The following is a 14,325-nucleotide window of genomic DNA, read 5'->3' as shown; positions in this document are numbered from 1 at the left end:
TCACTTACAAAAGGCCCCCGGTGTCTCCATCATTCCTCTGCTTGTCCTCCAGTCTGGGGCTGGAGCTGGGTTGCTTTTTTCCCTGCAGATCTCTAATAATTGGTGCGGGAGAAGTTGGGAGGTCCCCTGTGGGAGCATCACCTTCATGGCAGGGGCTGCCAGTGACCTGGCAATGGGGATGGAGACCTGGGGACAGGGACCTTCAGCTCCTGCAGGCTTCAGCGAGAAGGTGCCACGCTCGGGCTACTCCTCTGATGGCTTCCAGTACTGCAGGGTGCTCAGTTGGCTCATTAAGGGTTGCTGGGGCTAATTAGGAGGATACATCTCAGTAGGAAAATGGGCAAATCGGACAGCGCATGGGGACCGGAGAGGCACGTCATGCCGAGGTACCCGAGACACTGCTCTGTGAAAGGCAAAGAGACAAGGGTCTGATGGGGATGGCACTGGTGCTACAGCATCTTCACTGGGGCAGAGGCTACAGGGCTGCCAAAACCTCAGCAGTGCCGTGTCCTGGCCCAGCCTTGGGGCAGATGCACCGAGGGGCTTCCAGGGGGGCATTTAAGCCCAGGGAAAGGAGCCTGGGCAGGAACTTACGCTTTGGCCCCAAAACACGAGCCCAGGCTGAGTTTCTGGGGTGAGCTGGTGCAAGCCCATGCTCCCAGTTTGGGCACGGAGCAGCCTGGAGCAGCGACACCCGATTTCCCTGCAGGGTGGTGGGGTACGATGCCCTCTCACACCATCCTGCTGCTTGCTGGAGCAACCTGCCATGGCCAATAGCTGCTTTTTTCTGCCTGATTTAGACTAAGCCTGGAGCCTCAAAGCTCCCCAGCAATTTTCCTTCGCTCTGACTCTCAAGTATATAATCAAAACAATTTGGGGGCTGCTGGTCGGGTGCCGAGAGGCGGACACAACCGCTGCTGTGTAAAGCCTTCCCACCTGGGTTTTTTGCGAAGGTCTGAAGCTCAAATGCAGGAAAGGCTCTGGAGAAGCCGGGGTGGGCAGGGGCGAGCTGGGAGGGCAGGGGGTGCTCCCATCCCCATCTAACGTGCTTGTAGGTGGGGAAGCTCAGCAAAGCAGCCCCTCTGACTGAGACGCCGATCGGCAAACGTACCTGTTGCTACTTGTTCTTCGCTTCCTTCTGTTTCTGCCGATATATTTCCTCTGTGAAAGGCCTGTGGTCGGGAGGAGGGGGATTTGGGGGGGAAGAGGGGGAAGAGACACAGGAGGTGAGGAAAGAAGATAACATCAAGACTACTGTGTGCTCCCATCTGGGCTCAGAAACTCTGCCCTACATGGGCTGGCACAGCTCAAATCCCTCTGGACCATGGAGTGGCTCCAAGCTGCTCCCACCCAGGACCATCCCCGTGCTGAGCAGGATGAGGCTCAGCACACACTCAGACTCCCCTGCACGCAGACCAGCCTCAGCTCTCTTGTATCTCCTTCTTCCTTGCAAACACAAAATACCCTTCTCTGCTGAAGTACAACCACCGTTTCTGGGAATTACTCTGGGCCGCTTCGTCCTGGGCGACCTGGCTATTGTGGTGTAAAATATCACAGAAGCCCATCCAAGGAACTACAAAATGTAAGCTCTTCCTGCAGGGTCTCTTCAGACGACACAAGGGTCCTCTCGCTGCCTTCCTTATTGTTCTTGTATAGACTGAATCAGAAAAAAGACCTCATTTCGATAAAAATAAACAAATGCATAAATGTTCCTAGAACTCAGCAAATTGTTTCAGAGAGGAATCTGCCCATTATCAAAACAATCGAAAAACAATCCTCTGTTTTGCTTCCTCCCTGCTGAATTAATTGGAAAAAAAAAACCAGCTCTGCTTCGGCAGTTCCCCGAAACCTCAGGAGTTAAAGCTGTTAGAAATAATTAGAAGCTCTCCAGTTTTGCAGAGCTACTCACCCCTCATACAGCATTGCGATTGTGTAGGAAATTGCCACTACAGCTGTCAGCAAAAGGCCAGCTGGGCTCGCATGCCTGTTTTGAAAGAGAAGGAAAAGATCAGGTAAGTACATGGGCTTATGCAAGACCTGGTTTAGAAAGTGAAATGAGCTGCTGGGCTCCACGAGAGCACTCTCCTGCTCATTAAACAGAAGCGAACAAAAGCGTGGAGGTTTTTTTTTTTTTGCTTAATGTTAACTTAGACAGATGTTCCTTGGCAAAGGCTCTTCCCCAGCCTACTTCGGCGACTTCTTTTAAGTCTGATCCCTGCACGTCTCTGCTAAGAGAGCTTCTGCTTTGATGCTAAGTCCTGAGATTATAAGGCTGTTTAATAGCTGAGCAGCTGCTTACGTACGGCTGTGGCTCCCCGCCAGCGCTATAAGGGAAATGCCTGATGTGCACGGGAAGACGGGCCGCCCAGGGCGCAGGAGGCACCTGGCAGACGGAGCAGCATATGGCACCGTAGACATCAAAACAGCGGCTGAGCCGTCGCGGGGCCGGGGATGGAAGGCGATGGAAAAGTCTATGCCTGCCCCGCGAAGGGTGCTGGGATGGGTGCTGCAGCAGGGCTGGGTGTGTGGGGGCTCGGTTCACCTTTAAACCCATTTTGAGATGTTTTAGGAACACGTCCTATCACCTCCCCAAGGCCCTGCTGAATGGTGTCCTTCAGCGAGACATCACCAGGCACACCGCGGGCGATGCCACCCACCACACCATGCTGTCTGGTCAGGCAGCGTTTGAGGGATGGGACACGAGGGGAGCAGCTCTTCCTTTTAGCACCAAAGAATGGGGACCAAAAAATCCCCATCACCTCTTGCTCTAATGCAAGAAGTCAGTGTAGACTCAAACCTGCACCGCCCAGGTGAGGACACTTCTTTGACACTTGGCCCGAAAGTTTGAGGCAGACACTGGCAGCAGGGGGTTTGCTAAGGCACCAGGACTGCAGCCTCCAAAATTCCTCCTCCAGGTGACAGTGGCCACACCAGCAGCCAGTCCCCTCTTCTAACCCAGCACCTCCGAGGTCCTGGCCCCATCTCTCCCCAGGGTGGAGCGTGGCTGTGTCTGGCTCACCAGAGCCTCCAGCCCCCACCCAAACCCTTCCTGCATCCTTCTCCTGCAGCTAATGGCTGCAAGTGCTGCCTTTAATTACGACATTGCTGATTGCCTTTAATTGCTGGTCGCAGCTTAGCTCTGAGGGGGACAAGAGCTGGCTGTCAGCAGAAAAAAAGTACTTAGCTGGTCCTTGGTGAGGATAAACATCCCACAACCCTTAGTGGAAAAGACTCCTTCAGAGAGCAAACTACCTAAACCTCGTACTGGACCCGCTTTCAGGTACCACCAGGTCACACCATTTCCTGGAGAGACACAGACAAATCTTCACCTTTTCACTGTTTCCATTTTGCCGTAAGTTTTACCCTCATTAGGAAGCATTAGGCAACTTCTTCCTCTCCCAACCCCCTGCTATTAGATGCTTAGTCATGTCTCCTCCTTGACTCCTATCAGAGAACAAATTTGCATGATTGTTTGTTGACAGCAAGACCTCTAATTGCATCATTTGGCTGCGGCTCCAGCTCTGATTTACATAGCCTGTTGCCATGAGTTAAAACACTTCCCTACCAGACCTACACAAAGCTGTCCCCAAACAGCTCATGCTCCATTTGTCTTTCTGGAGAAACGAGGCTGCTCAACGTGGGATGACTTGTTTCTCTTCTCTCATGAGCTTGACCTACTTGTTGGGCAACAGCGTGTGTTGGAGGAGGGTTGATGAAGAGCCGGGAAGGCTTTGAGGTCTTGGTAGGATTTTTTTGGGCAGGAAGTGTGTCCAACCCCGACCCTTGCTGCAGCAACCCATGGCTGTGGGTTGTCTACAAGAGCAATGGTGGGGGCTCACATCCTTCCCCACTGGCCTCACCATCTTGGGTGCTGGATGCGGGAACCAGCTTTGTCCTTTCCTCCTGGAGCTCCTGTTTGGTGGTGATGGGCAGAGGTGCCTTCTCCAGTGTATCTGGCAGAACTGCCAATAGTCGAGTCAGGGAGAGCTGTGACACCCTGCGAGGGAGGAAACAGCAGCTCTCGCCCCACATGATGCTTTTGAGGCTGGACTGGTGTTGGGAGACAGGCGGTCTGGTGTGCTGCCAGGCTCGCTGACGTTATGTGGTATGTGCCCTCACAGATGAAAATGAATCAGTCCCTTGGGCTCCAGTGCCATGACATGGAGTGTGATACATCACCGAGGGAGGACAAGTATGCTCTACGTTTTAGGTCTGACCAGAACCAGACGGTGAACACATTCCTCCAGCATCCCTCCCACTGCCACAGAGCTGGGACGTTAGCTCTGGCCTCTGAGGGCAGACATCTCACATCTTCTGAAAGCCCTGGGACCTCAGAGGAGACTGGGGAATCCCTAAAAAACCTCAGCAATGTGAGCTGAGACTCCAGGGAAAAGGAAACAGTCCAAACCACAGCGTGCAGAGCTTCTCCAGGGCAGGCCAGCAGTGTCCTGGTGCCACTCTGCACAGCTCCAGCAATCTGTTAACAGCAATTACTTGTCACGCCTCGCTGCTCTTTATGGTGGCAGCCTTTTAGTGAGAAAAAGGAGGTGATCACACTGTTGTCTCAAGCTGCCTCAGACTGTTTTTGCCCAGGATTGTGGTGGGAGACCAAGCAATATGCATCCAGTGTGAGGTTCTCTCTCTCTGGGGGCAAAGCAGGGATTTCTGCGACAGACACTGCTCAGGAGGGTTCAGCTGGTTCTGGAAAGGTTCTAGGAAATAGTTCAGTGCTGATATTAAAGAAAAATCTCCTTATAATTCCTCCTGGTCAAATTCTTCCTTCTGCGCTGCGGTGGGGGGATGGTGCTGGTTCTCTTTGGTTATGGTGTGGTATGGAGGGGCTCATCCTGCCCCAGCTCTGCCCTGCTCCCCCCAGCAATATCCACGCTGCCATGGCACTGCTGCCAACCCTGCCACAGCCCAAGCAGCGAGCTCACCCCAGCTCCTGAGCACCATTTCCCAGGGTTTACACCCACTCCAGTGCTGTGGGTCTGCTAGGAAGGCAAACAGCCTCATGCAGCCAGCCCTGATGGCACCAGGGGGAATGTCAAGTGCAGAACGAACAGCAGCAAGGCTCAGCGGAGACAGGAGAGAAACCATCAGTGTTACTTATTACCAGGGGCCAGAAAGTGGTAAAGCACTTCATTTTTTCCACCAAAGCAGAAAAGAGGTGGTCACACTTAGGAGCACCAGTGCGAAATACCCAGTGATAACACCCCGCAGTGCTCTGCGGGCTTCTGATTTAACACACAGCCAGTTTTTTTTCTCCTGGGCAAATAAATAAAATGTAATATTAAATGAAACCCACATAAAACTTGTTACACAGAACAGAGTCTATAGCTCATTTGCTGCTAAATTACAGCCTATTCATTTCCTGCTAAGCAGGCGACTGAGCCGCGTTGTGTCACACGAGGAGTGTTTCGGAAGCGTTATCACTGGGGGAAAGGGTGCGTTGGCTTGTTTTGCTTTTTTCAGAGGTAATTACAGGGTCACACTGATCCCCAGTATCAGTGCCCTGGCCCTGCCGAGTGACACCCGGCGTGAAATCGGCCCTGACTGTTGATTTTTCCACGTGCAGAGCCTGCCAAGGACCTTGCTCAGCTGCAGAGCATTTGCTGATGCTTCCTCTCCCCAGCACTTGGCCGCTATTTATTTTTCTACAATTAATGCTGCAAGTCTTTTATGACGGTGGAAGATGTTGCACACACAAAAATAGTCAGGAAGTGAGAAGACAGCGCATGTTGCACTTTCCCTGCCATTTTATCGCTGTCTGCCATCACCAAGAGCTGCTTTGGCAGCCTGGCACCTTATGCCCTGCTGAGCACAGACCCCACACTTGTGCTACGTCCGGTGCTGATTCGCAGGGGCACGTACTCACATGAGGGACCAGCCCAGGTAGATGGCTGTGCTGCCCCAATACATGGGGTTATCCAGGACGCTGAAGGGGAAACTGGTCACTTTTGCGTCCTTCAAGATGCCGAAGTAATCACCTGCAGAGCAAACAGAGGGTTTCTGGTTAGGGTCCGTGACACTGGCGGTCGTGGGGCACACTGGTACTCTCCCCATAACCCTGCCAGGGATGAGGAGAGAAGGTGAATGTGGGGTTTCACTACTGACTTCCACATCCCTCATGGGGAGGCAGCTCTCGAGGTCCCAACTGGCTGAGTCTGGCTTTCTTGTTTGAGAACTGCCCGTCCGATGCCACTTCACGAGGAAGTGAGTGCGTAGGATCAAATCCATTTAATGGAGAAATAAGCCCAGCGCATGGTAATGGTGTTCAGAGATGTTATAATCACGACCGGCACCACCAACAGCCCCCATTCAGTGTCACCTGTATCTCATAGTTCAGAGAATTTCTCAGAATTTCAGAAAATAGCACCTCTGCCTACAAAACACTCAAATTATCGGCATGATGATGATGATGATAATAGCTGATTGTCATCTGCAACGAGGAAAGCTTTCAGAACTGTCAGCATCCAACCAGCTTCCCATCTACCTCGGAGAAATCCTTCCACCCTCCTGGAAGAAGCCTGGAGAAGATGCTGTGCAGCTTGCAAGCATCACTTCGGGGGAGAGAAAGGGACAGGATGCTGAGCTCTGGTTTCTGCTGGTCTTACAAGTGAGACCACAGGGCCCAGCAAGGATTCTGCTCCGTGTCCACGGCATAATCAGCGAGGAGCGGTGCCAGCCCATCGGCTCAGGGAGCTGCCACAGCCCTGGGTTGAGCTCCCGGCTTTGTCGCCAGTCTGTTCCCTGACCTTGGGCAACTCCGCTCTGCCCCTCTCGGTGCTATTGTGCACCGTTCATAATATCAGTCTTTCTGAGAGCACGGAGGGTGGTGAGGATTAATGTATGGTGAGAAAGTGTAAGGAAATCCAGACAAAAGGCATTAAGGAGTGCAAACTATTCAAGGTTATTATTATTACCTAGATCTTAGTGTAATTTCTTTGACCTCACATGGTGCAAAACCACTTATTTCTAAGGATACAGTGCCTGCCCAATTAGACAATGCGTTGGGGCTTTAACTCCAGGCCTCTAAGTGAGATAATTGCCTGGTATTCATGCTATATGTTCTCACAGTTACTTGGCAATGCGTCTCTGAGATCGTTCTGGTAGAAAGAACACATCACCCCCTGCCACAGCATCATTTCTATGCTTTCTTATGTGTCAAGATGCTTCATTACACCCTGCCCGCCCCTGCCTTTGGGCTGAACACCTCGCTCCCTGAACAGCACTGGCTCGGGCAAGGTTCCCACAGAGTCCTGAGACCGTGGGGCTAGCAGGGGCTTATCTGAGCCTGGCACCAGTGGGGCTGTGGGACCCTCTCTGCAAGCAAAAAGCACACAGCAGCTGGGGGGAGCAGGCAGCTCCCCCAGGACACGAGCGTTTCTGATGCAAATCCTGCTGCTAAACCCACACAGTTAAATGAACATGACCACCAGAGAGAACCTGCCATATTTTTATATTCAGGCACTGGTTTGCACAGCCCTCAATTCAGGAATCCGGTCCTCATCGGGCTGAGGGACTTCAGCATCTATTTGTAGGGTTTTTTGCTGGGGGTCAGCGTTACCATCTCGCTGCACAGGGCAGACACTTTGGATCGTGGCGGCAAAAAGCCTTTTGATGCATTCCTCGAGTTCCCCCACGGTCCCTGAGCCCAACGTGGGGTGAAGCACCACCTCTGCTTCCCTCCGGGGACACACAGGCTTCACCATCACCCAGTGACAGGCTTCGGTCAGGTCACATTTACTTGAAATCGTGGTCAGCGCTGGAAGGAACCGCGCTTGGGTGCGAGACAGATGGGCTGAGACAGGCAGAGCCACCTCGCGGTGCCCTCGGCCCCCAGGCCCTCCTTACTACGTTTGTTAGGAAACAGGGCGAACCAAGGCGAGGTGGAGGGTGCCTGAATCCCTGTGAGGGCACGGTGTGGAGATGGGGCACTGGGAGGATTGCTCTGCAGTGGCGAGGGGCTGCATCCAGCTCTGCGGCTGTGCGGGACATGGGGTGGCACAGAAGGGCTTGTTGCAGAAGGGTGACTCACGCAGCTCCCACTGTACCGTTTAGCCCACACTTAAGAGACAAAGAGCTCTGCAGCTGCTCCAAAGCTTAAATGTGATGTTAAAGAGGCATCTAACCAGCAGCCCTGGTGTTGTCTCTGTGCCCTGCCTGGTTCAGCTCTCACTAATGTAGGAAAACCCCAAAGGGAAAGGTCAAATGCTGTTCCAGTAAGTTTTTGAAGTGCTTGGGTGTCAGAGGCTCCCTTGAAACTTGCCCAGAGCTCAGGTACTGGCTGTGGGAAGAAGCTGGATGATGCTATAATCCCCTTCTGGCCAAAGCAGCGCAGCCCTTTGCTACCTGCATTCAGAAGTATTATCACTGCTGGGGGACGCACATCACTGAAACCCTGTGTGCAGGAGGACCTTGGAAGTGTCAGTCCCAAGGGATTCCTGAACAAGAGAACATGTCATGTGAGAACCTCAGAGACCTGCGGGCCCCTTGTCTTCCCCACGGCTAGGTAAGAAACCACACTGAACAGCATTCTCCATTAAGAGTTTGCTGGCTTGAACTTGTAGGGGCTTGGATGGAGCCAAGAAGCTGCTGTTGGTCCAAGGATGATGCCCTGCAGGACTCCAGCTGGGCCATGCCTCTGCAGCACAGAGATCCCGAGTCAGCCCAGCTGCACTAGCACATTGTCTTGGCATCTCCCCACCCTGACTCAGCTCTGCCCCGACGACCGTCATGCCCCGGTTAGCAGAGAGCTGGCCTCACTCCGTGCTGTCACACAAGGCACGGAGCCACGGAGCCACAGAGCCTTCGCCTGGTGTACCAGCAGCAGGGAGAGCCTCCACCGCAGAGAGGATGGAGCAGAAGCGCCCGATACGGGCCAACACCTGCCCCTCCCCTGCCCTGGGCAATACGGGAGCCACCAGCCCTGAGGAGTGGAGTGCGACTCTCACTGCTTACGCTGAGCCTGACTCACTTGTTTGCTTTCCCCCAGCAGTTCAAGTCCAGTGGATCCTCCTGGTCAGATGAATCAGGCTTTACGTAAACAACCCCAGACCTGGCTGAACTTCAGGAGCATTCAAGCAGCTCTCGCTGGCTGGTCCTCCTGTGCCCAGCCTCCCTGAACACATCTTGGCAGGCACCGCATCGCTCCTGGGGGCTGCAGGTGATTTTGGGGATGCTGGTGCCCGGTAGCTGGAGGACACAGGTGTAACACGGGGCCAGGAGTGGGGCTGCGCGTGTTCAGGAGTGCTGAGCTCTATTTCTGGTGGCAGGATCTTGGCCAATTCAACACATTTCTTTGCAATTCCACTTGAAACCAGGAAGGCTTATTACCTCCCTCTCTTCTTCCTGGCGACACTGCAGGAGCTAATTGAATTTGGTTTGTAAAGCACTTGCAAAAGCACAGCCTAAATGCGGTGTCAAAGCCGGGGCTGTGATTATTTCAGCCAGCGGGAGCTGCCCCTTTCCTTCGGTATTTATTGTTCCTGTCTCTATTTTATTTGTATGAATTCCACACATACTGGCATGTTTTTAAAGTCAACAATGCTAATAGAATTACTCTCTAAATGTGAAAGCAGGCGCAGTGGAAAATGCCTTCTGCCATAAAGCAGCAGATAAAAGAATCCGTCAACAACTGTCAGGTTTATCGCAGAGGGAAGCGCGAATGAGCTCCTGCCTCAGCACGTGTCGAGTGGGTGGGGGCTCAGAGCAAGGCTGCCGGACAGTCTGTGTCTGCCATGCTGGTGCCAACCCACTCGCAGGTCCCTTTTCTGGAGGGTATTTGGACTGTCAGATGACCAGCCGCTTTCCAAAATCTCAGGCTTGACACTGAAGGTGAAGGGACTTGCCGTATAAAACCACTGCACCATCTCCTTGGTGCGAGGGAATGGCGTGGTTAGATCATGCTTTGGTATCATAAATCCAAGACCAAATCTAACAGCCTTGAAGGCAAGAATGAGGACATTCTAACAGGACTCTGCCCTAGCAAGAGACTCCTGCTAGGATTAAATGCACCTTCTGGTTAAGCTGTTGAATTTATGCTGCTTACCTAGGAATGTCCCGGTGAATCCCAGTGCCAAGAAGCTGGTGATGACAAACAAGGTCCCTACAGCCAAGACGGCCAAGCCCATGTAATAGGCCCAGCAGCAGTTCAAGCCCTCCAACTTCGGCTGGCTCTTCATGGCTTCTGTGAAGCTGTTGAAGAGACAACAAGGGCTGTTAAAAGCGGCAACTCCTTACTCACATCACCCACCTCTTCCTGGGAGATGAGAAGGACCCTTCACCAGGTCTCTTTTTCCACCCAGACCAACTCAAACCTCCCAACAGGAGAAGAAACAAGGAGCAGCCAGGGTTTGGCCTGAGGCAGCTATTTCTACTCACAATCCTTGCTCACTCCTGGGAACACCAACCCCACTGGATCGCAGTATCAAAAGCTTCGCCCTGCTCGCCGAACCCCAGGTTCCATCGTGACCAGGAGCTCTGGGAAAGACGCCCTTGGAAATGCAACACCTCGGCACAGGACTTGAAGGGTTGGGAACAATTGGCTGGGTTATCTCGTGCTCCCACCCCCGTTCTTCTCCATCAAAATATTTTGCAGTGTTCATGTGTTAGCCACGTGCCCAGGAGTGATTCACGGCTGAAGCCTGACAGTCAGGGGGAGGATTGGAACTGCGAAAGGAAAATACTAGAGACATGCGTTTTCAAGTGCGAACACGGCTTCTCAGCTCCAGGCTTGTGCAGGCATTTCAGGTCTGACCTTCCAAACGCTTGTCTGTGAGTGGAAAGATTGTGAGCCCTCCCTTCAGCCCCCTGAACTTTGGCCGGAGCAGGGCTTGGCAGGCTCAGCGTCTTGCAGAGCTCCGATACAAACACGTGACTACAAAGGAGACAACACTGTCATTTAAAAAATGCCCATTAGTAACAGTGAGAGGACCTAACAGACCCACAGAGCCACACACGGCGTTTCTCCACGTGCTGCTGACACATGAGGTAGAAAACTTTGAACCTTTTTTTTAATGAACACGCCGGAGGCTGAAATTCAAGTGGAATAACCTCTCTTGTGCCTCTGGCCAGCACTGCCAGGACAGGAGAGCTGCTCCTGCCCGTGCTCCTGGGCTCCTCGGCTGTAAAGTGCTTCCATGATGTTACCTGCAGGGCTTGGGATAGATTTTTTTCACAATGTCCAGCTTCACCAAACCCTGCAGTTCCCTGTTGCCCAAATGAAAGATGAGAGAGACAGTGCTGCCTGCCTGGCTGATGGACCGGCAGCCGGAAACACACCTCAAAGACCAGATGGCAAGTTACTTGCACTAAGCAATGTCCAGGATGATATTTTAAACCCCGTGGTTTAGGGACCGAGACGGTATTTTTTGTTTTCCTTGAAGCTTAGTCCTACTACATTTTCCATTGTTGGGGAGTTTTTAGGACCACTTAATCCTCACTTTGGACTGAATCAAGGAAAGAAAACACAGAATAAATGTGCTGTACTCAGGAGTGCACAAACTCTGCCCTCCATGCTGGAAATTACTGGGAAATTCCCTTTTCCGGGGAGCTGAGCACAGACAGCATGGCCTCTCGGGCACTGGTCCCTGGGGCTGGCCCTCCTCCGGCACCCAGCACACCTCTCTGCACCGACCAGACTCATGTTGGTTTAGCTTAAAATCATTAATGATGGGAACACACAAACCGGGCTGCGAGGAGAAGCATCAGCAGTTACTTGACTCTTTGCATCGTTTCCCTGGTGTTTATTTTTAAATGACACAAGTCTCCCCTATGAGGGAGCCCAAAGCCGTGTCCCTGCGACCAGCACTGCCTGGGTTTCGGAGGAAAGCGATTCTCCCACGGGGATGTGCTTGTCCACTGAGCAGTTCTTGCCTGGCCGTGCTCACAAAGCACAACAGGACGTCCCTGGGGATGCTCTGGAGCTCTTTGCTCCCACATGGGAGCACCTTCCTATCACCCTTTCACAGCACTGGGGGTTTGACTCTGCAGCTGGCTAGGAGCTCTCCACAGGTCTCCAGCACCAGGGAGGGATCTCACAGCAATCAAAGAACATGCCTGCTGATCCCTGGGGAGGCAGGACTGGGAGAGCAGCACCGAGCTGTCCCCACCATAGGCAGGGACAACTTCCACCAGACCAGGTTGCTCCAAGCCCCACCTAACCTGACCTTGAATGCTTCCAGGGATGGGCCATCCACAGCCTCTTTGGGCAATCTGGTCCAGGGTCCCACCACTCTCGGAGTGAGGAACTTCTTCCTAATCTAATCTAAATCTGCCCTCTCTCAGTGTGAAACTGTTACCCCTTGTCCTATCACTACACTCCCTGGTCAAGACTTCTTACGAACACCATCTTTCTTATAAGCCTCTTTGAAGTATTGAAAGGCTGCAGCAAGGTATCCTCAGAGCCTTCTCTTCTCCAGGCTGAACAACCCCAATCAAGATGGCAGAGCAGAGAGACGTACAGCTGCAGCACAGCGCTTGGAGCCTGCTTCTCCCTCCAGATGAGCTGGATTCATCCTCTCTTACATCCTTGAGGCTCCTCTATCCTATACTAGTGACCTGACTTGGCCTCGGTGCACGAGAAGAACAAAGGTGCCTTCAAGACCGTGAAGCGGTTGACTGCGAATCAGCCTCGGAGGTTTTGCAACCAGCACCTGACGTGGTTTGTTTTGGCAAAGCCGTCTCCTCTGCTCCAGATGATCCCACCCTCCCTCTTCATGGTTGGCGAGCCCTGCATTAGTTATCCTCATCAGCACATCTTGCTCGGTCCCCTGCTGCTTGGCTTACAGCGAGAGAAGGAGGTGTTTGCACGGAGATAATGGACTGCCTTTCCCTCTAGTAATGTTTTATATCTTCCCAAACACACTCACGATTTGCATTAAACATGATGCGCGCAGGAGTTCTCAGAATTGGTAAATAAACCTTTTAAGCATTTATGATGCTGGGCCATGACAAGCAGCACGGAGCCGTCACTTGTTCTGGCATCCGCGACGGCTCCTGGGCAGCAGGGGACCCTCACCCTCCCTGGCAGGGGGAGGACAAGGTGTTGGCCATCTCCCTTGCTAGGCGAGCGAGCCGTGCAGCCAATCTGTCATGAAACCAGTCCCTGTCACCATGCGCCTCTCAGACACCTTTGCTAGAGCATCTATTTCTGGCTGTATGACAAGGCAGCGGCCCAGCTCGGCACCCAAGAGGACACCAATTAAAGCCACACTTTGTCCCTCCCGGTACCTGGCAATGTTTTATGTGCTGAGCAGAGCTATTGCCATGGTGAGGAGCATCCCTCTTCCCAGCACAGGGGAGGGGCGGGGGGGCTGCGACCTACTTTGATCACATACCCATCTGCTAGCACGAGGATGTCTGCCATGGGGGTGTGTGTGGGGGAGGCTGGAAGGTGCCCCTGGCTTTGGCAAATAGAAATTGGGGAAATGGGGCTTTCCCTGATATCCCCCCACACTTGTTGGTGTGAAGCATGATACCAGAGGCACCATTCTCCACCCTAGTGGGGAAAAACCCAAATCCATCAGCTCCACTCTGGCCAAATGCACAGAATCACAGAGCGGTTTGGGTTGAAGGGACCTTCCAAGCCCTTCCAGTCCAACCCCCTGCAGGGAGCAGGGACATCTGCACCCAGAGCAGGGGGCTCAGAGCCCCAAGGGCCAACCTGACCTGGGGTGGTGCCAGGGATGGGGCTTCTCCCACCTTTCAGGGCAACCTGGGCCAGAGTCTCACCAATTTCTTCCTTCTCTCTAGTCTCAATATCCTCTCCTTCAGTTTACCACATAACAAAACACAAACTGGAAAACCCCTCAGAATGGTTCTGACACAGGGATGGAGATATCACAGCAGTGGGCTCGCAGGAAGAAAGTAGGAATGTAGAAAGCGGCTGCAGGTCCTCTCGCTGGGACATGGGGTGGACACGCAGCCAGGTTTGCACGAACAGGTGCTGGTTTATTCAACAGCCATTGTAACATCAGAAAACTCACCAAACCCGCAGCCTAAAACACCTCCCCAAAGGCCACATGGAGCACGAAGCAAACCTGGCAATACCGAACTAAGAGAGAAGTTGAGCTTTTTAGTTCTCTGGGCCTCTCTCGATGCCCCATGGGGAGTGTATTTTGTAATCCCTTTCCCACAAAGGAGGGCAAAGATCTCACTCAGCAAACTGGGTCGCTGCTGGGAGCAGCCCAAATACCAGCCTGAAAACTGGGGCTGGCAAATGCAATTGGGGCAGAACTGGGCCAGGGGCTGGCAGGCAGCGAGGAAGCAGTGGGGCTGCCGGCATCCAGGGTTTCGGAGGCAGCGGCTGGCACCGCACGG

General features: G+C 53.1%; 1 protein-coding gene across 1 annotated transcript in view; it reads right to left on the bottom strand.

The window, feature by feature from the left end:
* Window positions 1-294: 294 nt before the first annotated feature.
* Window positions 295-14,325, bottom strand: part of PEMT (phosphatidylethanolamine N-methyltransferase) — a 38,035-nt gene continuing 24,004 nt past the window's right edge. The window contains exons 3-7 of the mRNA XM_010143707.1: window positions 10,055-10,200; window positions 5,879-5,990; window positions 1,910-1,984; window positions 1,112-1,172; window positions 295-403 (exon numbers count right to left, since the gene is read on the bottom strand). Coding sequence (XP_010142009.1) covers window positions 1,118-1,172; window positions 1,910-1,984; window positions 5,879-5,990; window positions 10,055-10,200 — 388 coding nt within the window. The 3' untranslated portion in view covers window positions 295-403; window positions 1,112-1,117. The remainder of the gene's footprint in view (window positions 404-1,111; window positions 1,173-1,909; window positions 1,985-5,878; window positions 5,991-10,054; window positions 10,201-14,325) is intronic.

Source organism: Buceros rhinoceros, unplaced genomic scaffold (genome assembly GCF_000710305.1).
Source record: "Buceros rhinoceros silvestris isolate BGI_N320 unplaced genomic scaffold, ASM71030v1 scaffold15469, whole genome shotgun sequence".
Lineage (NCBI taxonomy): Eukaryota > Metazoa > Chordata > Aves > Bucerotiformes > Bucerotidae > Buceros > Buceros rhinoceros.
The sequence above is the reverse complement of the archived record's forward strand: the minus strand, read 5'-3'. Positions and strand labels throughout refer to the sequence as shown.